Source organism: Bos grunniens, chromosome 3 (assembly GCF_055505025.1).
Source record: "Bos grunniens cultivar Pamir isolate PY7600 chromosome 3, Bosgru_T2T1.0, whole genome shotgun sequence".
NCBI classification, from domain to species: Eukaryota; Metazoa; Chordata; class Mammalia; order Artiodactyla; family Bovidae; genus Bos; species Bos grunniens.
Genome location: NC_141167.1, coordinates 23767762 through 23786364, shown reverse-complemented (window position 1 = coordinate 23786364; position 18603 = coordinate 23767762). Strand labels below are relative to the sequence as shown.

The window sequence follows — 18603 nt, the reverse complement described above, 5'->3', positions numbered from 1 at the left end:
TGTGTTTCTTGTGAATTTCTTGCATGGAATTGTGAGAATGTTCATAAGCTGATCATGACTTCACCTGTTCTCTCAGGAAAGTTATTTGTAACCTCTCTGTGCTTCAGTTTCCACATCTGCAAAATGGGCATAATAAAGCACTCCCTCATAAGGTTGACATGAATGAAGTATTTCACACTTAGTACAGTACTTAATTTTTGAGACAAACAATATCAGTAACTTCTGTTGACTGTGACCCCTTGATTGTGATGGTAATGATATTGTAACATGCATGTAAAACTCTGTTTCCACTCCACCATCAGTGAGAAGCCAACATCAGCACTTGAGTCATCTAAATACAGAAATGTGAAGCTAAAACAGTGAAGCTACTTGCCAGGCACTGGAGGCCCTTACATTTCCCCTCCCATTCCCTTCATAATTCACTGTCACCACCTCCTCACTACATGCTCTGTGATTTGATCAACCCAAATTGCCCACATTCCTCCAAAAGCCTGGGTGGCTTCATAATTCCTTTCTTTGCTTACACTTTTCCTTCTGCCCCACACCATCAAACATTCGTTCAGTAAGACCCAACTCAAATGGCTTCTCCTCAATGAAGCCCTTCCCCATATGTCCCCACGAAACATTAATTATTCCCCCATGGGATTCCCAGCCCGCTTATTTTAAGTGAGAGAGGAAATTATTATTATTTACTCCCCAACCACCTTGAAGGTGAGATAGTCTGAGTGGTCCTACTAGTGGTCCCTGATAGAGTCCTTTTTATTTTTTTCCTGAGCAAGGTGATAGGTGGAATGTATATGTAATAAGTTGTAGCAGTAATATATAGTTAGTCACTCAGTCGTGTCCAATTCTGAGACCCCATAGACTATAGCCCACCAGGCTTCTCTGTCCATGGGATTTTCCAGGCAAGAATAATGGAGTGGATTGCCATGCCCTCCTCCAGGGCATCTTTCTGATCCAGGGATCAAACCCAGGTCTCCTGCATTGCAGGCAGATTCTTTACCATCTGAGCCACCTGAGAGGGGGGTTAAATTTTATTACTTAAGGAATAGAGGGAAGGGTTTGGGAAACAAGATGGGATGGATTAAATAGTAAGACAGGGATAGAGAGAAAAAGGGGGACATTTGGGCAAAGAAAGGCCATCATCAGTTTTAAATCTGATTAAAAATCTGCAAAGAGCAGAATTTTATCCTACAGGTGATGGAGAATCATAGATGAATCTTGATCAAGGAAGCACGATCATCAGATCTGTGTGGGAGACATTCAGGAGACAGGAGAAGGATGGGTACAGTCATTTGAGTTGTGAGCAAGCACAGGGTTTCTGAAGTTGTCCCTCAACCTGGGCTGGCCTGGAGAGTGCCTACAGCATGCAAAGGTCCAGCAGTTGGAGGCACAGACCCAGAAACCTGGGGAAGGTTCCTCCTCCCAAGGACAAGTAGGGCTTTGAGTCGGTCTGGAGGAAGAGCAGGAGGAAGAGGGAGATGGGGAGGTCAGAGGTCACAGTCACTTGTCCTAGTGAAGTAATGAATGTGCCCAAGGGAGGTCATGGAGAAGGTGGGCAGGGTAGCTCTCACCGAGCAGGTGACCTGTGAGCTAAGATTAGTGCTAAGTGAGAATGAATCCTGTACCTGTCTGGAGGAAGAGGCTTCCAGGCCAAGGGGACAAGCTGTACAAGAGTCCTGGGGCTGGAAGTACCCAGTGTGTTGGAGGAACAGTAGGAGCCCAGAACCTGGCATGGAAGCAGCAGGGGGTGGTGGTAAGAGCTGAGCTCATAGCAATAACAGAGGGAAAGATTGAGGGCAGAAAGAGAAGGAAGCAACAGAGAATGCAATGGTTGAATGGCATCCTCAACACAATGGACTTACGTTTGAGCAAATTTGGGGAGATGGTGAAGGACAGAGAAGCCTGGCATGCTGTAGTCTATGGGGTCACAAAGAGTGTGATATGACTGAGCAACTGAACAACAGCAACAATATTTCTGAGTATGTAGTTCAAACTCTTGCAATAAAAGTTTTACTTAAAAAAAAATAATAACAGAGGGGACCACATGGTCGCTTGTAGCTGGTGGTAAGGACTTTGGCTTCCACTCTGCATCTATAGAGAACCATTTGAGCAGAGAAGGGCCATAATCAGACTTACACTTTAATAGGATCACCCTGTTTATTGTATGGGAAATGGGGATGGGTATCTAGGATGAGAGGTAGGGTGGGAGGTACAAGGCTGGAAACAAGACCAGGTAAGAGAGTATTGCAATACTGAGCTTGGTCCAAGCTCAAAGCAGCAGTAGTGGAGGTGATAAAGCAGTGCTCGGTTCTGAGTATATTTTGAAGGTAGACACAATGGACTGGCTGTGAGTGTGAGACAGGGAGGAACAGTGTGGATACCAATGGTCTGGCCTGAGCCTTCTTTCTGGCCCTGTATAGAAGAAGCACATGTGTCCGATGGTCGCAGGGCATGAACACAGAAGTGAGATGGCTCCACAGAAATATGTTTGAACCTCTCCGTGACTCAGTTTTTTTTCCTGTCAAGTGAGAATTATAATAGCAGTGCCCTCATAGTGCTGTTGAAAGGAACTGAATTAATACATGTAAAATATGCTCAGTGCTATCTCTGGCCAAAAAAAAAACTGCACTAGGTAAGTGACATAATGACTGCTCCCACTCCTAACTGTGTTTTGGAGAAGTGAGGAGCTTGGCTTGTCCTCTGTGTACTGACTCTGACTTTGGGTACTGCCTAGGTGCTCTCTGATGGGGTTCGACCTGAACCGCCACTGGCTGGATCCCTCTCCATGGGCCCACCCCACCCTGCATGGGGTGAAACAGCTCATCATTCAGATGTACAACGACCCTGTGAGTAACTGAACCTCCTCAGCTTTTGCTGGTCTGACGGCTTGATCTGGGAAAGGGGCGATGTGGTACTGGGACAGTCCACCAGGGGCTGCAAATGAGGAATTCAGGGTCAAAGTCAGGGAGGAACTAGGCCTGCTGGTCTCTTCTCTGAACTGAACAAGTGCCTTCCTCACCCCTCACAAACACCAGCTTCCATTGTGGAGATCTCATGGAGGAAGGAAATATACCCACTTACATTTGTCAGGGCTCTTGGGTTACAAGCAAAAGAAATACAACTTGTGCTAACTTACAAAGAAGAGAGAATTTTTTAGAAGAATCCCAGAGCCTCATATAGGCAAAGATTGCAGCCTGGCCTCCTGTATCTGTAGGGAACATGTGCCAAGTATCACATCCAGCACTTCTTCCACAAGAGAGAGTGACTCCCTCTCATATTCTAGCTCCAGTTCCAAGTGGATTGTGCTTGGCCTGACTGGGAGGACATGGCCACCTCTGGGCAAGGCAACTCTGGCCCAAGAGGCGAGGATCTATCAGGACAGGAGAGCCTCACTGGAGTCATGTAGCCAAACTTGCAGTGTGTGGTGTAGGGATGAACATATTTCCAGATAAAAGGACCTGCTGTTCCAGGAAGATGGGGAATGGGGAGATGCACACTGAGTTTGTTCATAGGGGCAAGACTTTGTGAGAAATAGGAGAAGATACTGGGGTTTCATAGCTGAGAGAACTCTGAAGAGTTATGAGAGATGACAGACATCTTCCACTTGGAGCCAAAGCAAGAGGTAAGGCCGATAGAGAAACAGAGCTTTTTAACCATTAGAGTTGCCCGATGATGGGACGGGTATGTGAGCTGTGAACTTGGCCTTACTTAAAGTGTTCAACTTGAAGCTAAATGGCACTGTCAAAAATAGTGCATGGAAAAAAAAAAAAGAAAAAAAAATAGTGCATGGAGGAGACACAATTGTCTGGGAGACATTATAGTGAGATTGCATGCAAGTCTCTTCCAACGTTGATGACCGTGCCTTATGACCCTCGGCTGCCATCAGGTGACAGACACGATTGCTAAAACAGAAAAGGTTCCAGAGTTGGGGTATTTCAGTGATACACCTGTGTACCACATTTTACTTGCTTTCTTTGAAGATGCCGATAAGAATACCCTAAATTAAAGAGCAGTCTTTACTGGCCAGACAAAAATGTGTACATAAAAGCAAGTCTATTTATCTTGTTTTTACAAGCAAGGATTCGTGAAAAAGTAAGTGCTTAGGTGCAAAGTAGTTAACTCAACAGCCATCTTGATCCTTCTCTGGGAGCTTGCCTCCCTAGGCCTTTTACAGCCCACCTGCCATCAGGGCTTACATAGCCACAGCTTTAGCATATCTGCTTCTTTCTCCAACTCACCCCTCCTTGTCTACAAAAGAAGCTGTTAGCTGTGCTCACCAAACTCCATTATTACCCTGAACTCTTGATCCATCCTGACGAGCTTTCCTGGCAGAGAGAAGTTGCTTCTAAATTTTGCAGGAGGTGTCTGTTGTCAACTGAGTTTTTCCCCTCAGAGCTCAGTGTTAACTGCAACCTCCCTGATAGAATCCCCACACCTCCTTCTTCTGCCATCTCCTTCTTAAAGAGAACAGCCCCCACATTTTTTCTGATGTAGTTAATAATGGGTATTCAATAACTATATGTTGAGTTGAACTGGATTGAACATGGTAAATCCTGTTAGGCCTACTGTAATATGGTTTATAGGTTCCAAACAGCTATTCACAGAAGAGATAAAGAGATATGACCAAAGACAAAACATGAGACAGGAGAGATGACAGAGTGCGGGCCATGGAACAAAGCGGTGTTTTAGGTGAATCCCCAAGGAGAGAACTAGGGGTGGAACCAAAGGGAGGGTGTCAGGTTTGTTAAAGAGAAGAGACCGTCATCAATCTGAGGTCACTGATTTGCTCCCAGGCAACTGGGCCCTTGATCCTGTTACAGAACACCATCAGGGGTTTTGAGGGTATTAGGATATTCTTTGGGCCATGAGTAGGTTGATCATCAGCAGGTTGATGATCAACATACTTGGAAGCTGAGCGAGCTGTGGGAGCTGCATTCTCCCGAAAGTCCACTCCTTTTCTGCCCAGGCAAGGATGTGGGTGGGGCTCTAACGTGGGACCCAAACTGAACTGGGCCAGGACCCCAGCTCCCTCCGTCTCTTCCTCTCTTCTCCCTTCTCTCTCGCTGTGCCCAGAATCTTATTTCAGCCTTTCCTTCCTCTTCCCACAAATATTTATCAAGTAGTTTCTCAGGTATTGTAGTTGAAATAGTGAGCACAACACTAACCCTTACAATCTAGTGGGGAAATGGACATTAAAACAGTGTATGCATGCCCAGTCATTTCAGTTGTGTCCGACTCTTTGCAACCCCATGGACTATAGCCTCCCAAGCTCCTCTGTCCATGGGATTCTCCAGGCAAGAATACTGGAGTGGGTTGCCATTTCCTTCTCCAGGGGATCTTCCCAACACAGGAATGAAACCTGCATCTCTCATGTCTCTTACGTTGGCAGGCAGGTTCTTTACTACTAGTGCCACCTGGGAAGCCCTATTAAACAAGTAAATACTGATAAATATTATAGATTTATAAATTTTGTTGTTGTTGTTGTTCAGTCGCTCAATCGTGTTCTACTCTTTCCAACCTGATGGACTGCAGCATACCAGACTTCCCTGTCCTTCACTATCTCCCAGAGTTTGCTCAAATTCATGTCCATTGAGTCAGTGATGCTATCCAACCATGTTATACTCTTTCATTCCCTTCTCCTCAGCTGCCTTGAGGGGGAACCAAGAGGGAACTCCATGAAATGCATATGTGTTCAGTCATATCTGACTCTTTGCGACCCTTAGCCCACTAGGTTTCTCTATCCATGGGATTTTTCAGGTAAGAATGCTGGAGAGGGTTGCCATTTCCTCTTCTAGGGGATCTCCTTCCTTCAAGGGGATCTTCCCAACCCAGGGATCAAACCTGAGTCTCCTGTGTCTCCTGCATGCAAGAAGATTCTTTAACCCACTGAACTATTGGAGAAGCCTCATAAATTTTGTTAGGAGTTACCCCCCACCCCGCAAAAAAAAAAAAAAAAAAAACACCTACAGACTGTTATCTGTGAGTTCAGGTCAGTTCATTCGCTCAGTCATGTCGGACTCTGTGACTCCCATGTACTACAGCACACCAGGCCTCCCTGTCTACCATCAACTCCTGGAGTTTACTCAAACTCATGTGGATTTTGTTGGTGATGCCATCCAAGCATCTCATCCTCTGTTGTTCCTTTCTGATCCCACCTTCATTCTTTCCCAGCATCAGGATCTTTCCAAATGGGTCAGTTCTTCACATCAGATGGCCAAAGTATTGGAGTTTCAGCTTCAGCATCAGTCCTTCCAATGAATATTCAGGACTGATTTCCTTCAGAATGGACTGGTTTGATCTCCTTGCAGTCCAAGGAGCTCTCAAGTCTTCTCCAACACCACAGTTCAAAAGCATCAATTCTTCAGTGCTCAGCTTTCTTTATAGTCCAACTCTCACATTCATACATGACTACTGGAAAAACCATAGCTTTGATTAGACAGACCTTTGTTGGCAAAGTAACATCTCTGCTTTTTAATATGCCGTCTAGGTTGGTCATAGCTTTTCTTCCAAGGAGCAAGTGTCTTTTAATTTCATGGCTGCAGTCACCATCTGCAGTGATTTTGGAGCCCCAAAATGTAGTCTGTCACTGTTTCCCCATCTATTTGCCATGAAGTAATGAGACCAGATGCCATGATCTTAGTTTTCTGAATGTTGAGATTTAAGCCAACTTTTTCACTCTCCTCTTTCACTTTCATCAAGAGGCTCCTTAGTTCTTCTTTACTTTCTGCCATAAAGGTGGTGTCATCTGTATATCTGAGGTTATTGATATCTCTCCCAGAAATCTTGATTCCAGCTTGTGCTTCATCCAGTCCAGCATTTCTCATGATGCATGAGAAATGCATATAAGTTAAGTTAAATAAGCAGGGTGACAGTATACAGCCTTGACGGACTCCTTTTCCTATTTAGAACCAGTCTGTTGTTCCATATCCAGTTCTAACTGTTGCTTCTTGACCTGCATACAGAATTGTCAGGAGGCAGGTCAGGTGGTCTGATATTCCCGTATCTTGAAGAATTTTCCACAGTTTGTTGTAATCCACACAGTCAAAGGCTTTGGCATATTCAATAAAGCAGAAATAGATGTTTTTCTGGAACTCTCTTGTTTTTCTGAAGATCCAACGGATGTTGGCAATTTGATCTCTGGTTCCTCTGCCCTTTCTAAATCCAGCTTGAACATCTGGAAGTTCACAGTTCACATACTGTTGAAGCCTGGCTTAGAGAATTTGGAGCATTACTTTACTAGCGTGTGAGATGAGTGCTATTGTGTGGTAGTTTGAGCATTCTTTGCCATTGCCTTTCTTTGGGATTGGAATGAACACTGACCTTTTCCAGTCCTGCAGCCACTGCTGAGTTTTCCAAATTTGCTGGCATACTGTACTTTCACAGCATCATCTTTTAGGATTTGAAATAGCTCAACTGGAATTCCATCACCTCCACTAGCTTTGTTCATAGTGATGCTTCCTAAGGCCCACTTGACTTCGCATTTCAGGATGTCTGGCTCTAGGTGAGTGATGACACCATCATGATTATCTGGGTCATGAAGATTTTTTTTTTATTCTTCTGTGTATTCTTGCCACCTCTTCTTAATATCTTCTGCTTCTGTTAGATCCATACCATTTGTGTCCTTTATTGTGCCCATGTTTGCATGAAAATTTCCCTTGGTATCTCTAATTTTCTTGAAGAGACCTCTAGTCTTTCCCATTCTATTGTTTTCCTCTATTTCTTTGCATTGATCACTGAGGAAGGCTTTCTTATCGCTCCTTGTTATTGTTTGAAACTCTGCATTCAAATGTGTATATCTTTCCTTTTCTCCTTTGCCTTTCACTTCTCCTCTTTTCTCGGCTATATGTAAGGCCTCCTCAGACAATCATTTTGCATTTATTTTGCTTGGGGATGGTCTTGATCATTGCCTTCTGTACAATGTCGGAAAAACCTCCATATGTAGTTCTTCAGGCACTCTGTCTATCAGATCCAATCCTTTGACTCTATTTGTCACTTCCACTCTATAGTCATAAGGGATTTGATTTAGATCATACCCAAATGGTCTAGTGGTTTTCCCTACTTTCAATTAAAGTCTGAATTTGGCAATAAGGAGTTCATTATCTGAGCCACAGTCAACTCCCAGTCTTGTTTTTGCCGACTGTATAGAGCTTCTCCACCTTTGGCTGCAAAGAATACAATCAATCTGATTTCAGTATTGACCATCTGGTGATGTCCATGTGTAGAGTCTTCTCTTGTGTTGTTGGAAGACGGTGTTTCCTATGACCAGTGTGTTCTCTTGGAAAAACTCTATTAGCCTTTGCCCTGCTTCATTCTGTATTCCAAGGCCAAATTTATCTGTTAGTCCAGGTATTTCTTGACTTCCTACTTTTGCGTTCCAGTCCTCTATAATGAAAAGGATATCTTTTTTGGGTGTTAGTTCTAGAAGGTCTTATAGGTCTTCATAGACTCTTTCAACTTCAGCTTCTTCAGCATTGTTGGTTGGGGCATAGGCTTGGATTGCTGTGATATTGAATGGTTTGCCTTGGAAACGAACAGAGATCATTCTGTTGTCTTTGAGATTGCATTGTTATCTATAAGTAGGATGGTTAAAAGTTTCGGCTTTTCTGGGGCAGTTCTGTTTATACCTATTCTGAAATATTTCTTAATAGTGATCCTTTCTTCTCTCAAAAATGCCCCTGTTTGGATGACAAATTAAACATACTCTCCATACTTAAAAACCATGTTAAAGTACCAACACAGTACCTGGTGTGTTGCAGATCCTCAACAAACATTATTTATATCCCATTCAAATTCACATTTGACTTCAGGAGTTCACATGCCAGCTGCAAACACCGCAGTGCCCCAGGCATCTGCCCTGATAGCTTTAAATGCATTTCTACCCTGGACCTTCATTGGCGCAGACGTCATCAGAACCACTCAATCCCAGAGCAATCTGAACTGCCAGGACAGCTTCTGACCTTGTTTCTAAATGCCCACAGCCTCCCTCCTTCCCTCCCGGTGGCCTCTGCTCACACAATCAACAAGCAGAGAATCAGGAAAACCCTTGCTGATGGGCAGGGTCTGTATCTGTGAGCATTGTCATTCCTCAAAGAGCTGGTGACGGAGGAACTTTGTGTTGGGTGCTGGGAATAGTCAGAGCCGGTGTTGACCTTAAGGAGTTCACAACCAGGTGGAGACAGGCACTTTAGACAGATGTTCTAGGGGCATTTGTGAAGGGAGGCACAGGGGTGGTGGGAGCCATAGAAGGAGCCCAAACCAGGAGGCCACACCTGAGCTGCTGAGTGAGGGATGCTCTGGGCAGGGAGGGCTTTCTAGGCAGAGAAGACATCTGAGCATCTGCCTAGAGGGCAGCTTCCTCGGGAGGCTGCCAGTCATTTGGCGTGGCTGGTACTTGGGACAGATAGTGATAGGGCATTACAATATAAGGCTTTATTAGAATAAATACAGACTATATTCTCATGAGAATGGGTAACCACTAAAGGAAGTGACAGAATCAGGTTTGCATTTCAGAAAGATCCCTCTGGTGCCTGGAAGGAGATGGGTTCAGAGGGTACCAGGCCAGAGGCTGGAGACCATTAGTGCCTGCTGCTGGAGGGCTGAGAGGAGGAGGAATCTGGAGATATGATAGAGGGACATACAAATGACTTAGAGACTGATGGGAGAGAAAGGAGAGCTGCATGATGCCTGCAGTTTGGCTTGGACAATGGAGTAGAGGGGATGCCGCTCCTAGGATGGGAACCCAGGAGGACCAGTAAGCATGGGGTCAAGTTTTAGATGTGCTGGTGTTGAAGTGGAGCAGGAGTGAGTCTCCTGAGTGAGTCTTTTTGTGTCCTCACCTGGCAACAAGGGCCTTCTGTCTTTGTGTTAATGACATTGTTGGCTTCCAAGCTGCTTTCCTAGTCCTGTGCTTACGACAGCCTCCACCCCTCTCCAGGACTTGGATATTGAATGATGACCTTGACAAAGGAGTCTTTAAACCCAGAGGACTGCACTGACTGTCAGATACAAAGCGTGTAGTGTCCCACTCCCAGGACAGCGCCCCGTGGTCAGTGTGGCCCTTGTTTACCAGTTGTGATTGATTGTCCCCTAGGGCAGAGCCTAGCTGGTTCAGTCACCTGTGCCCATCAGGGACCTGGACTGAGCAGGCCTTCCATGTAAATGCCAAATGAATGATGAGGTGAACCCAGAGCTTCCGTGACTTGGTTTTTATGAGTCTCCTTATGAAGAGAAGTGACTGGACCACAGTTGTTCAGTCACTCAGTTGTGTCCAAGTCTTTGAGACCCCACCGACTGCAAGCACACCAGGCTTCCCTGTCTTCCACTATCACCTGGAGTTTGTGCAAGTTCATGTCCACTGAGTCAGTGACGCTATCCAACCATCTCATCCTGGATCATAGACCCCTCTGCAGTCTCCCCTCCCCCTAGGAGTGGCCTGGATTCTGCTGCCACCAGAACGGTGCTTTTCTTTACTCAAGGCTCTGATCCTTGCACACAAACCTTGGTTTTCTTACAACCTGCTTAGATGGTCCTAAACTCCTAGGGACAGAACCTGAGAGTTTAGGACAATCTCAGTAGATTTCCATGTTCAAGACCTTGGTAACCGCAGAGATACAGAGATTAAGGAGGCAGGATGTCAGGCCAGGAAGAGCTCACAATCTAATAGGAAGGCCAGACCCTCATGAACAATGTTAATCCAAGGCAGTGAGGAATGTGAGCTGTAATAGAGAAAATACAGTGCTTTGGGAAGATGGAGGCTGAGGGGAGATTAATCCAGTGTGTGTGTGGCAGGGGTGGGGGGGGAGGCGGGGGGAGCAATCCAAGGAAGGTTTTTTTCAAGGAATTTGGACTGGGCCTTTGGGAGTGGGAACTATGTTACCAGGTGGCTATGCTCAGGGATGAGGGAGGTGACAGGGAAGGGGAGAGGGCGTCCCAGGGCCAGCTGAGCCACAGCGTGGAGGTGGAAGAGCTCGGCGGCAGGGGTGGGTGTGCAGGGCACACAACAGGGCAGCTGTGAGGAAGCCCACGGGCAAGTTTGCACACTGGGCTAAGGAATTGGGCTTCTTCTTGTAGCCCAGTGTTCCCCCTTTCATTAAAATCAAAGACCTAGGCCCTTTTAAACCTGATTTTTAGTTGAACTAAATATAATAACTGTAAAAAAAAATTAAACAGGAGAACAAAATGATGCTTGTCAGTAATATTCCAGCACACAAGCTCTCTCAATCTTGAGAATCAGTATCATCAGTGAAGAGCCATCAAAAATGTTTGAGCGAGGGGGAGAGGTCGATAAATAGTACTTCCATCCATTCAGTCACCCAATCTAGAAACCCCAGAGATACCCTAAAATGTAAATCCGGCCTAGTCTCTCTCCCCTGCCTAAAACCTTCCGGTGACTCCCCATTATTTGTGGAATAAAGGCCAATGTCCCTGACATGCTATTCAAGGGCATGCCCTCTTTATATTCAGGGCTGAGCACAGAACACGGCACCAGAGAGAATATTATGTGCAATGATAGATGCATTAGAAAGTGACTAAGGCCGCAGCATGGAGACGAAGCAGGTGCTGATGGCAGTGGTCCAGGGGAAATATGATGTGCCTTGAACTTGAGACCAGGGCTGCTGCCAAGAAGGATACCCGGGAATGGACATGGGAAGAAAATAGGTCCCCTGCAGTCCTTTCCTTGAGCCCCAAAGTCCCTCAGAGCCTCAAGGCTGCTTTGTGGAAAGGTTTCTATGCTCTGGGGTGATTCCCTGCCTTTTCCTAGAGGAGAAAGGCCTGTGTTGCTATAACAACTTGGCTGCAGCTCTTTTAGACAGATCCATTTCCTTAAATCATTTAAGGAAAATTAGCTGCCATAACAACATGGAGCAGTTTTGCAAATAGAGCAACATAGGGCTGTGGGTTTTTCCTTGCTTGCTTCCTGTAGTCCTCAAGATAAGCTGCTCTCTTTCTGTCAAATAAATAAATAAATTATAACACATGTACGTGCAAACAGAGCAGTCGGCGACATGGTCACAGAACATAGAACCAGCGCTCATTCCTGCTACAGACACACACAACATAGAAGTGGGCAGAAAATGCACACATTCTCATACGTAAATCGGAAAATGTTGTTGCTGTTTAGTCCGCTAAGTCACATCTGACTCTTCTGCGACCCTATTGACTGTAACCTGCCAAGTTCCTCTGTCCGTGGGATTTCCCAGGCAAGAATACTGGAATGGGTTGCCATTCCCTTCTCCAGGGGATCTTCCCGACCCAGAGATCAAACCTACATCTCCTGCATTGGCAGGCGGATTCTTTACTACTGAGCCACCAGGGAAGCCTAAATCGGGAAACATTTTTATGTAAAAACATAAACATGGTAAATAAGAGACAGACACAAATGCACAGCCAGGACAGTTTCACATTCAGCTAAAAAGGAAAGAAATGGCCCATGGGGTCTGTTCTTAGGATGAGCAGAGGGTTCGCTGGTCAGTAGACCAGAAGGCCCTGAGATGGTGACTCTTACTAGAAACCAGACGGCACCTGCACGTTTGTACCTGGCAGCCTGGGGGAGAACCATGCTAGTGGAAGGGAAAACCCACCCGGGGAAGAATGAGGGGACAGGGGAGAAGGTTGTCCCTGTCCCATCCCTGTCCCCCCAACATACACTTAGGAGTAAACCAGGAGACCAGGAGGCACAGCCATGGCATTTTTGGTGGTATACTTCTTTATCCCCATGGCAGGATGTTTGTCAGGCCCTTAGAGAGGCAACGCCACTCTGGGTGAAAACTACATTGCTGGGGAATTTGCAGACTGTCTCACTGAAGCCTCCAGAACTCTGGACTGTGGGTTCCCAAGCTTTTGTTTTATCCTCACATCTCTGACTTTATTATCCCAGAGCTCCTCCACATGGGGAAGCTCAAACTATGTGGACTGATCTCCGTGGCAGCAAGAAGGCCCTGCTCGGAACATAACTCCCCATCCAGAGTGGCTGAAGCACTCATTTGCATGGTACTCTTAGGCAGTCTCTTCCCCTCTCTGGGCCTTTCATTCCCCCTCCCTCTATACACTGTAGGGATTGAAGGAAGATCTCCACAGGAGGGCCGTTCCAACTCCAAGGCTGTGTCATCTTGGAGTTGTTCCTTGGTTATGGACACTCCACCGCTGAATTTCATAACAAAGCACAGAAGTCCTGACTGCTGCAAGGAAGCAAAGGCTGGAGTGAACACTTGTGACGGTGCTCAGCATGTGGCAAAAGCTCCATAAATATCAGTTTCCTAAGCTTTAGTTTAAGAATGGTCCCTGACCCGCCTGCCTCACAAGTTGGAGAGAGATATGCACATTATGTGCCTGTGAAGCATTTTGTAAAGTGAAGAAGGATGATCACCATAGGATGGTGTGGAGAGGAATACCCTGTGAAAATATCCAGACTGCCCCCAGCTGCTGGAGGCTTCATGAGAAGTAGATTCAATGCACAAAGTTCTGTCTAGTTAAAGTTATGGTTTTTCCACTAGTCATGTATGGATGTGAGAGTTGGACCATAAAGAAGGCTGAGTGAAAAAGAATTGATGCTTTTGAACTGTGGTGTTGGAGAAGACACTTGAGAGTCCCTTGGACTGCAAGGAGATCCAACCAGTCCATCCTAAAGGAAATCAATCCTGAATATACATTGGAAGGACTGATGCTAAAACTGAAGCTCCAATACTTGGGCCACCTGATGAGAAGAGCCGATTCACTGGAAAAGACCTTGATGCTGGGAAAGATTGAAGGCAGAAGGAGAAGGGGTCGACAGAGGATGAGATGGCCAGATGGCATTATCGACTCAATGGACATGAGTTTGAACAAACTCTAAGATTATGAGGGACAGGGAAACCTGGAGTGTTGCACTCCATGGGGTCACAAAGAGTCAGACATGACTTAGAGACTGAACAACACCACCACCACACCATCAGGACCATAGATCACACGCATGGATCTGCTCAAATGGTTTTCCACTCCTAGCATCCTGGCCTGAGAAATCAGCAAATAGCCACCAGGGGAAAGGTTCAGGGTGGAAATAAAGTCTGAAAGTAAACGTGATATCGTCCAGGGGGCTCTGCGAACACAGAGTGCTTTGAGTTCATCAAATTTTTACAGCTTCTACAACAGTTTGAGGTGGTTTATGAAACTTTAAGGAATTTTAAGAGAAATCATTATTTTTCTAAAGGGCGACTTCTCTCACTTATGATAAAAGACACGGTTTTTCTTTCTCTCTAGATTATAGCTTTGGCTCTGACAGCAAGCAGAGGGGAGAGATGGAGCTGTCACCTCAGAGCAATATTCTCATCAAGTTGGTTGTTTCCTTCAATTTTTCTAACATCTTTTCATCCTGAAAGACTCTGAATACTTCTCAGCAACTGACTAGATACATACTGTTTCAACTGCAGGAGGCCCCACAAAGCTTCTGGGAAGTTCCCCTTGAGTCAAGTCAATTAAGCGCTGTGCCTTATTTTCCCTATCTGTAAATTGGCATTAACAATGCCCATCTCCAAGAGGTTTCAGGATAAGATAACATGGAAATTTGGACATTCCAGAATGTTAGAATCTAGCTACGCAGGATGTCCATCACAAACCTGCAAATTCTAAAATTATCCTCACCCTTCTCTGCTGCCTGTATCTGTTCCACACACTCTGGTTTCTAGGTTAGACCAAGCATGCTTTTCTTTTCTTCCTATTCCATGAGCACCCAGTTATCCGGCCTTAGTAAATTAAAAAGGGGTCTCTGTGGGCAGCCTGACACTGGAAATAACCTCTTCACACTTACCTGACCACTCCAGCTTACCTCCAGGCGCTCTCTTCCAGGCACTTTTCTGATCGACCGACCCCACCCATTTCTCACCCTTCCTCCAAAGTCCTCCCCTTCTCCCTTCGGGGGCCCCTGGTCCAGAGCAGGTTGGGATCCGCACACAGCCTGCCCCACATCAGGGACTCAGCCCAGCTGGCCTATGACAGAGCACAGGTTACGTCTGAGGGTGTTTTGTGTTCAACATGTGTGAAACTTTTCCAAGAGTTATTTTTGGTTGTTACTGTCGGGAGGCTCTCGAGCCAAGGATGAATTCATGCTGATACATCAAATAGCATATTGCATTTCAGAAATTGGCCTTAGCCATGGGAAATCAAGTAAGCCAGATGCCTAATTAGTCCATTATTTACCGTGGTGGAGAGAGCTGAATTCTGATGAAAGGGACCAGACTAATCACTGCTTCCAGCAAGAACTGAACTGTTTAACTTTTCATCAAGAAGCGCCCCCATCCTCCCCAAGTACTAATGCCCGCCTCCCAAGACTCGTACTGGTCCCAGGTGTGTCTGGCCGTGAGAAGTCTTATCAGCCTGGACACAGCTGACCTCCTGGCCAATGAGCTTTGATGCTTCCCCACTCAGCAAGCCATTCTAGCCTCCTGTTTCTTGCTTTTCCTACAAAGCTAGAAAAGTGTAAACTTAAAAGAGTAACTTCCCTATAGCCTTCAAAAGAAAAAAAATATTCATTTATCCATTCAACACGCATTTTCTGAGCTCAGGCCCTATATACTGAAATACAAAAGCCAATAAGAAACAGTCCCTCCCCTCAAGGAACTGATTACCCAGAATAGAGCTGTGGATTTCAAACTGTTTTTAGAAAGATTTCAAGAGGTCTGAGGACCCCGATCCCATGTGGCTCCTCTCCATTTTAACCAGAGCTGTATAATTTTGTGGCTAAGAGCTCAGACTCCTGTCTAAGTTTAAATCTCATTTTAGCATTTCAATGGCTTTGCTACATTGGGTAAGTCCTTTAACCTTTCTAAGTTTCCTCATTTGTAAGCAGTTGTTCTGAGGATTAAGTGAAGTAATTCATGTGTCTTGCTTTAGGCACTGTGCCAGACCCATTTATTCTCAAAAGATTTTAACTGTTATAAGTATTAAAAAATTGCATTTGAATAAGGGATTCCAAGGTTGATTCCAAAGCCATAGAAAGTCTGCAAACGCCTGGTCTAGCATTCCAGACTCAGTAAACCGATGATTGCATGACAAGGTGGTAAGTGTGATGATAGACAAGGGAACTGGGTGCCATGTGGGAAAAGCAGGTCGTCCCAACCGGACATGAGGTCAGGCAAGGTTTGCTGGAGAAATGACCTCTGTGATGAGTTTTGAAGAAAGAATAGGAGTTGTTTAGACAAAATCCAGGGGATGCATTGCAGGCAGAGGGGAGCAGTGTATGTGAAGACACATGTACCAGACTGGTGAATATATTCAGAGAATTCCAAGGAGTTTGGTGTATGGGACTGGTAGGAGCCCAGGGGGAAGGGACTGGAAGTAAGATTGGGTGATATGCAGAGGCTAGTCATAAAGAGCCCCTTGGACTACCCCAGGAAGCTTGGACTTGATCCTGAAAGACACGGGAACTTTCCTTCAGGGAGCAAGGAAGATATGACATTTAAAAGAGAGGGATAAGAGATATTACTATGACTTTCTGGGGTTTAAAATATATCATCGCATTGTGTTTGTAGCTTTGAGCCAGCAGTTGCAGTTCTAGAAACCTAGACTAAAATAATTGGAAGTGTAAATAAGGATTTATGCAAAGAAAAAAATTCCACAGAATCATTATTTATGAATAGTGAAAAACAGAGAAAAATCTAAATGCCTAACAGTGGGAAACTGATTAAGTAAATCACAATGCATTCATGTAGTGAATGTTATAATATTGTGAAAATGTTTATGCTATAATTTTAAGTGAAACAAAGCAGAAGACAAAGTTGCATATGTATTATACGTTAAGATGTATATAACAACCAGGTTTAAAGTTACACAAAACGAATGGATGCAAACTAGATGTTAACAGTGGTATTTCTGGGCACTAGGGTTGTTTTCTTCTCTCCTGTTTAAAAAAAAATATTTCCCAACAATTTTCCATAAACATATGTTGGCTTTAAAACTGGGGGAAAATTATGGAAGGAGGAGGGGACCTGGTTACCCAGAAATGAAGAGAGACTTTATTTTATAAAACAGAACCAAACACGTCGGAGTCAATTGCTCAGTTATGGGCTAGTTACTAGGGTAAGCACCCCCATGAAGCCAGCTCAGCCCACATTATAGAAGGAACCTAGAAGCAACTGATATCATCTATGTGTCCATCTCTCTAACTAGCCATCTTTCTAACTGTCTTTTCATCCAACCATCCATCCATTGTACCTCTACTGTGCTCAAATGCCTATTGCAGAGATACTTATATCCAGGCTCCAACATCCTATGCAATCTGCCAACTCCTCTGTGCCCTCTTTGTAAGCATAACAAAGACTCCTCACTTCTCCTTCCCCAGAGCAAACTTCAGATTTGTGCCATTTATTCCTAATTTGGCTGTTTCTTGATCTGCTAAATCTTTGGCCTTCAAACACTGCCCTGTCGGCCTGAAGGACTAGTTGCTGTTCTTCAGCCACTAAGTCATGTGTAACTCATTGTGACCCCATGGACTGCAGCACGCCAGGCTTTCCTGTCCTTCACTATCTCCTGGAGTTTGCTCAAACTCATGTCCATTGTGTTAATCATGCTATCTATCCATCTCATCCCCTGTTGCCCCCTTCTCCTCGTGTCCTCAATCTTTCCTGGGATCGGGGTCTTTTCCAATGAATCAGCTCTTCACATGAGGTGGCCAAAGTATTAGAGCTTCAGCTTCAACATCAGTCCTTCCAATGAATATTCAGGACTGATTTCCTTTAGGATTGACTGATTTGATATCCTTGCAGTCCAAGGGACTCTCAAGAGCCTTCTCCAGCACCACAATTCAAAAGCATCAATTCTTCATTGGTTAGCCTTCTTTTTTTTTTTTTTCTTTTTCTAATTTTATTTTATTTTTAAACTTTACATAATTGTATTAGTTTTGCCAAATATCAAAATGAATCCACCACAGGTATATGGTCCAACTCTGACATCCATACATAACTACTGGAAAACCATAGCTTTGACTATAAAGACCTTTGTCAGCAAAGTGATCTCTCTGCCTTTTAATATGTCGTCTAGTTTTGTCATAGCTTTCCTTCCAAGGAGCAAACATCTTTTAATTTCATGGCTGCAGTCACTATCCATGGTGATTTCAGAGCCCAAGAAAATGAAATCTGTCACTGTTTCCACTTTTTCCCCCATATATTTACCCTGAAGTGAATGGACTGGATGCCATGATCTTAGTTTTTTTGAATGTTGAGTTTTAAGTCAACTTTTTCACTCTCCTCTTTAACCTTCATCAAGAGGCTCTTTAGTTCCTCTTCACTTTGTGCCATTAAAGTGATGTCATCTGCATATCTGAGATTGTTGATTTTTCTCTCAGCAATCTTGATTCTAACTTGTGATTCATCCAGTCTGGCATTTTTCATGAGTGCTCTGCACATAAGCTAAGTAAGCAGGGTGACCATATACCACCTTGACGTACTCCTTTCCCAATTTGGAACCAGTCTGTTGTTCCATATTGGGTTCTAATTGTTACTTCTTGATAGGCATACAAGTTTCTCAGGAGGCAGGTAAGGTGGTCTTGTTTTCCCATCTCTTTAAGAATTTTCCATAGTTTGTTATGATCCACACAGTCAAAGGCTTTAGTGTAGTCAATGAAGGAGAAGT

The 18603-nt window shown here is 44.7% G+C and overlaps 1 protein-coding gene across 7 annotated transcripts in view; it reads left to right on the top strand.

Annotated features, from left to right (window-relative positions):
• LOC147375312 (BEN domain-containing protein 5) overlaps positions 1 to 18603 on the top strand; it is a 1469512-nt gene that overhangs the window by 1351873 nt on the left and 99036 nt on the right. For all 7 annotated transcript variants that reach the window (XM_086387400.1, XM_086387368.1, XM_086387358.1 and 4 more), the window contains one exon: positions 2738 to 2849. In XM_086387400.1, the coding sequence (XP_086243526.1) occupies positions 2738 to 2849 (112 nt within the window). The remainder of the gene's footprint in view (positions 1 to 2737; positions 2850 to 18603) is intronic.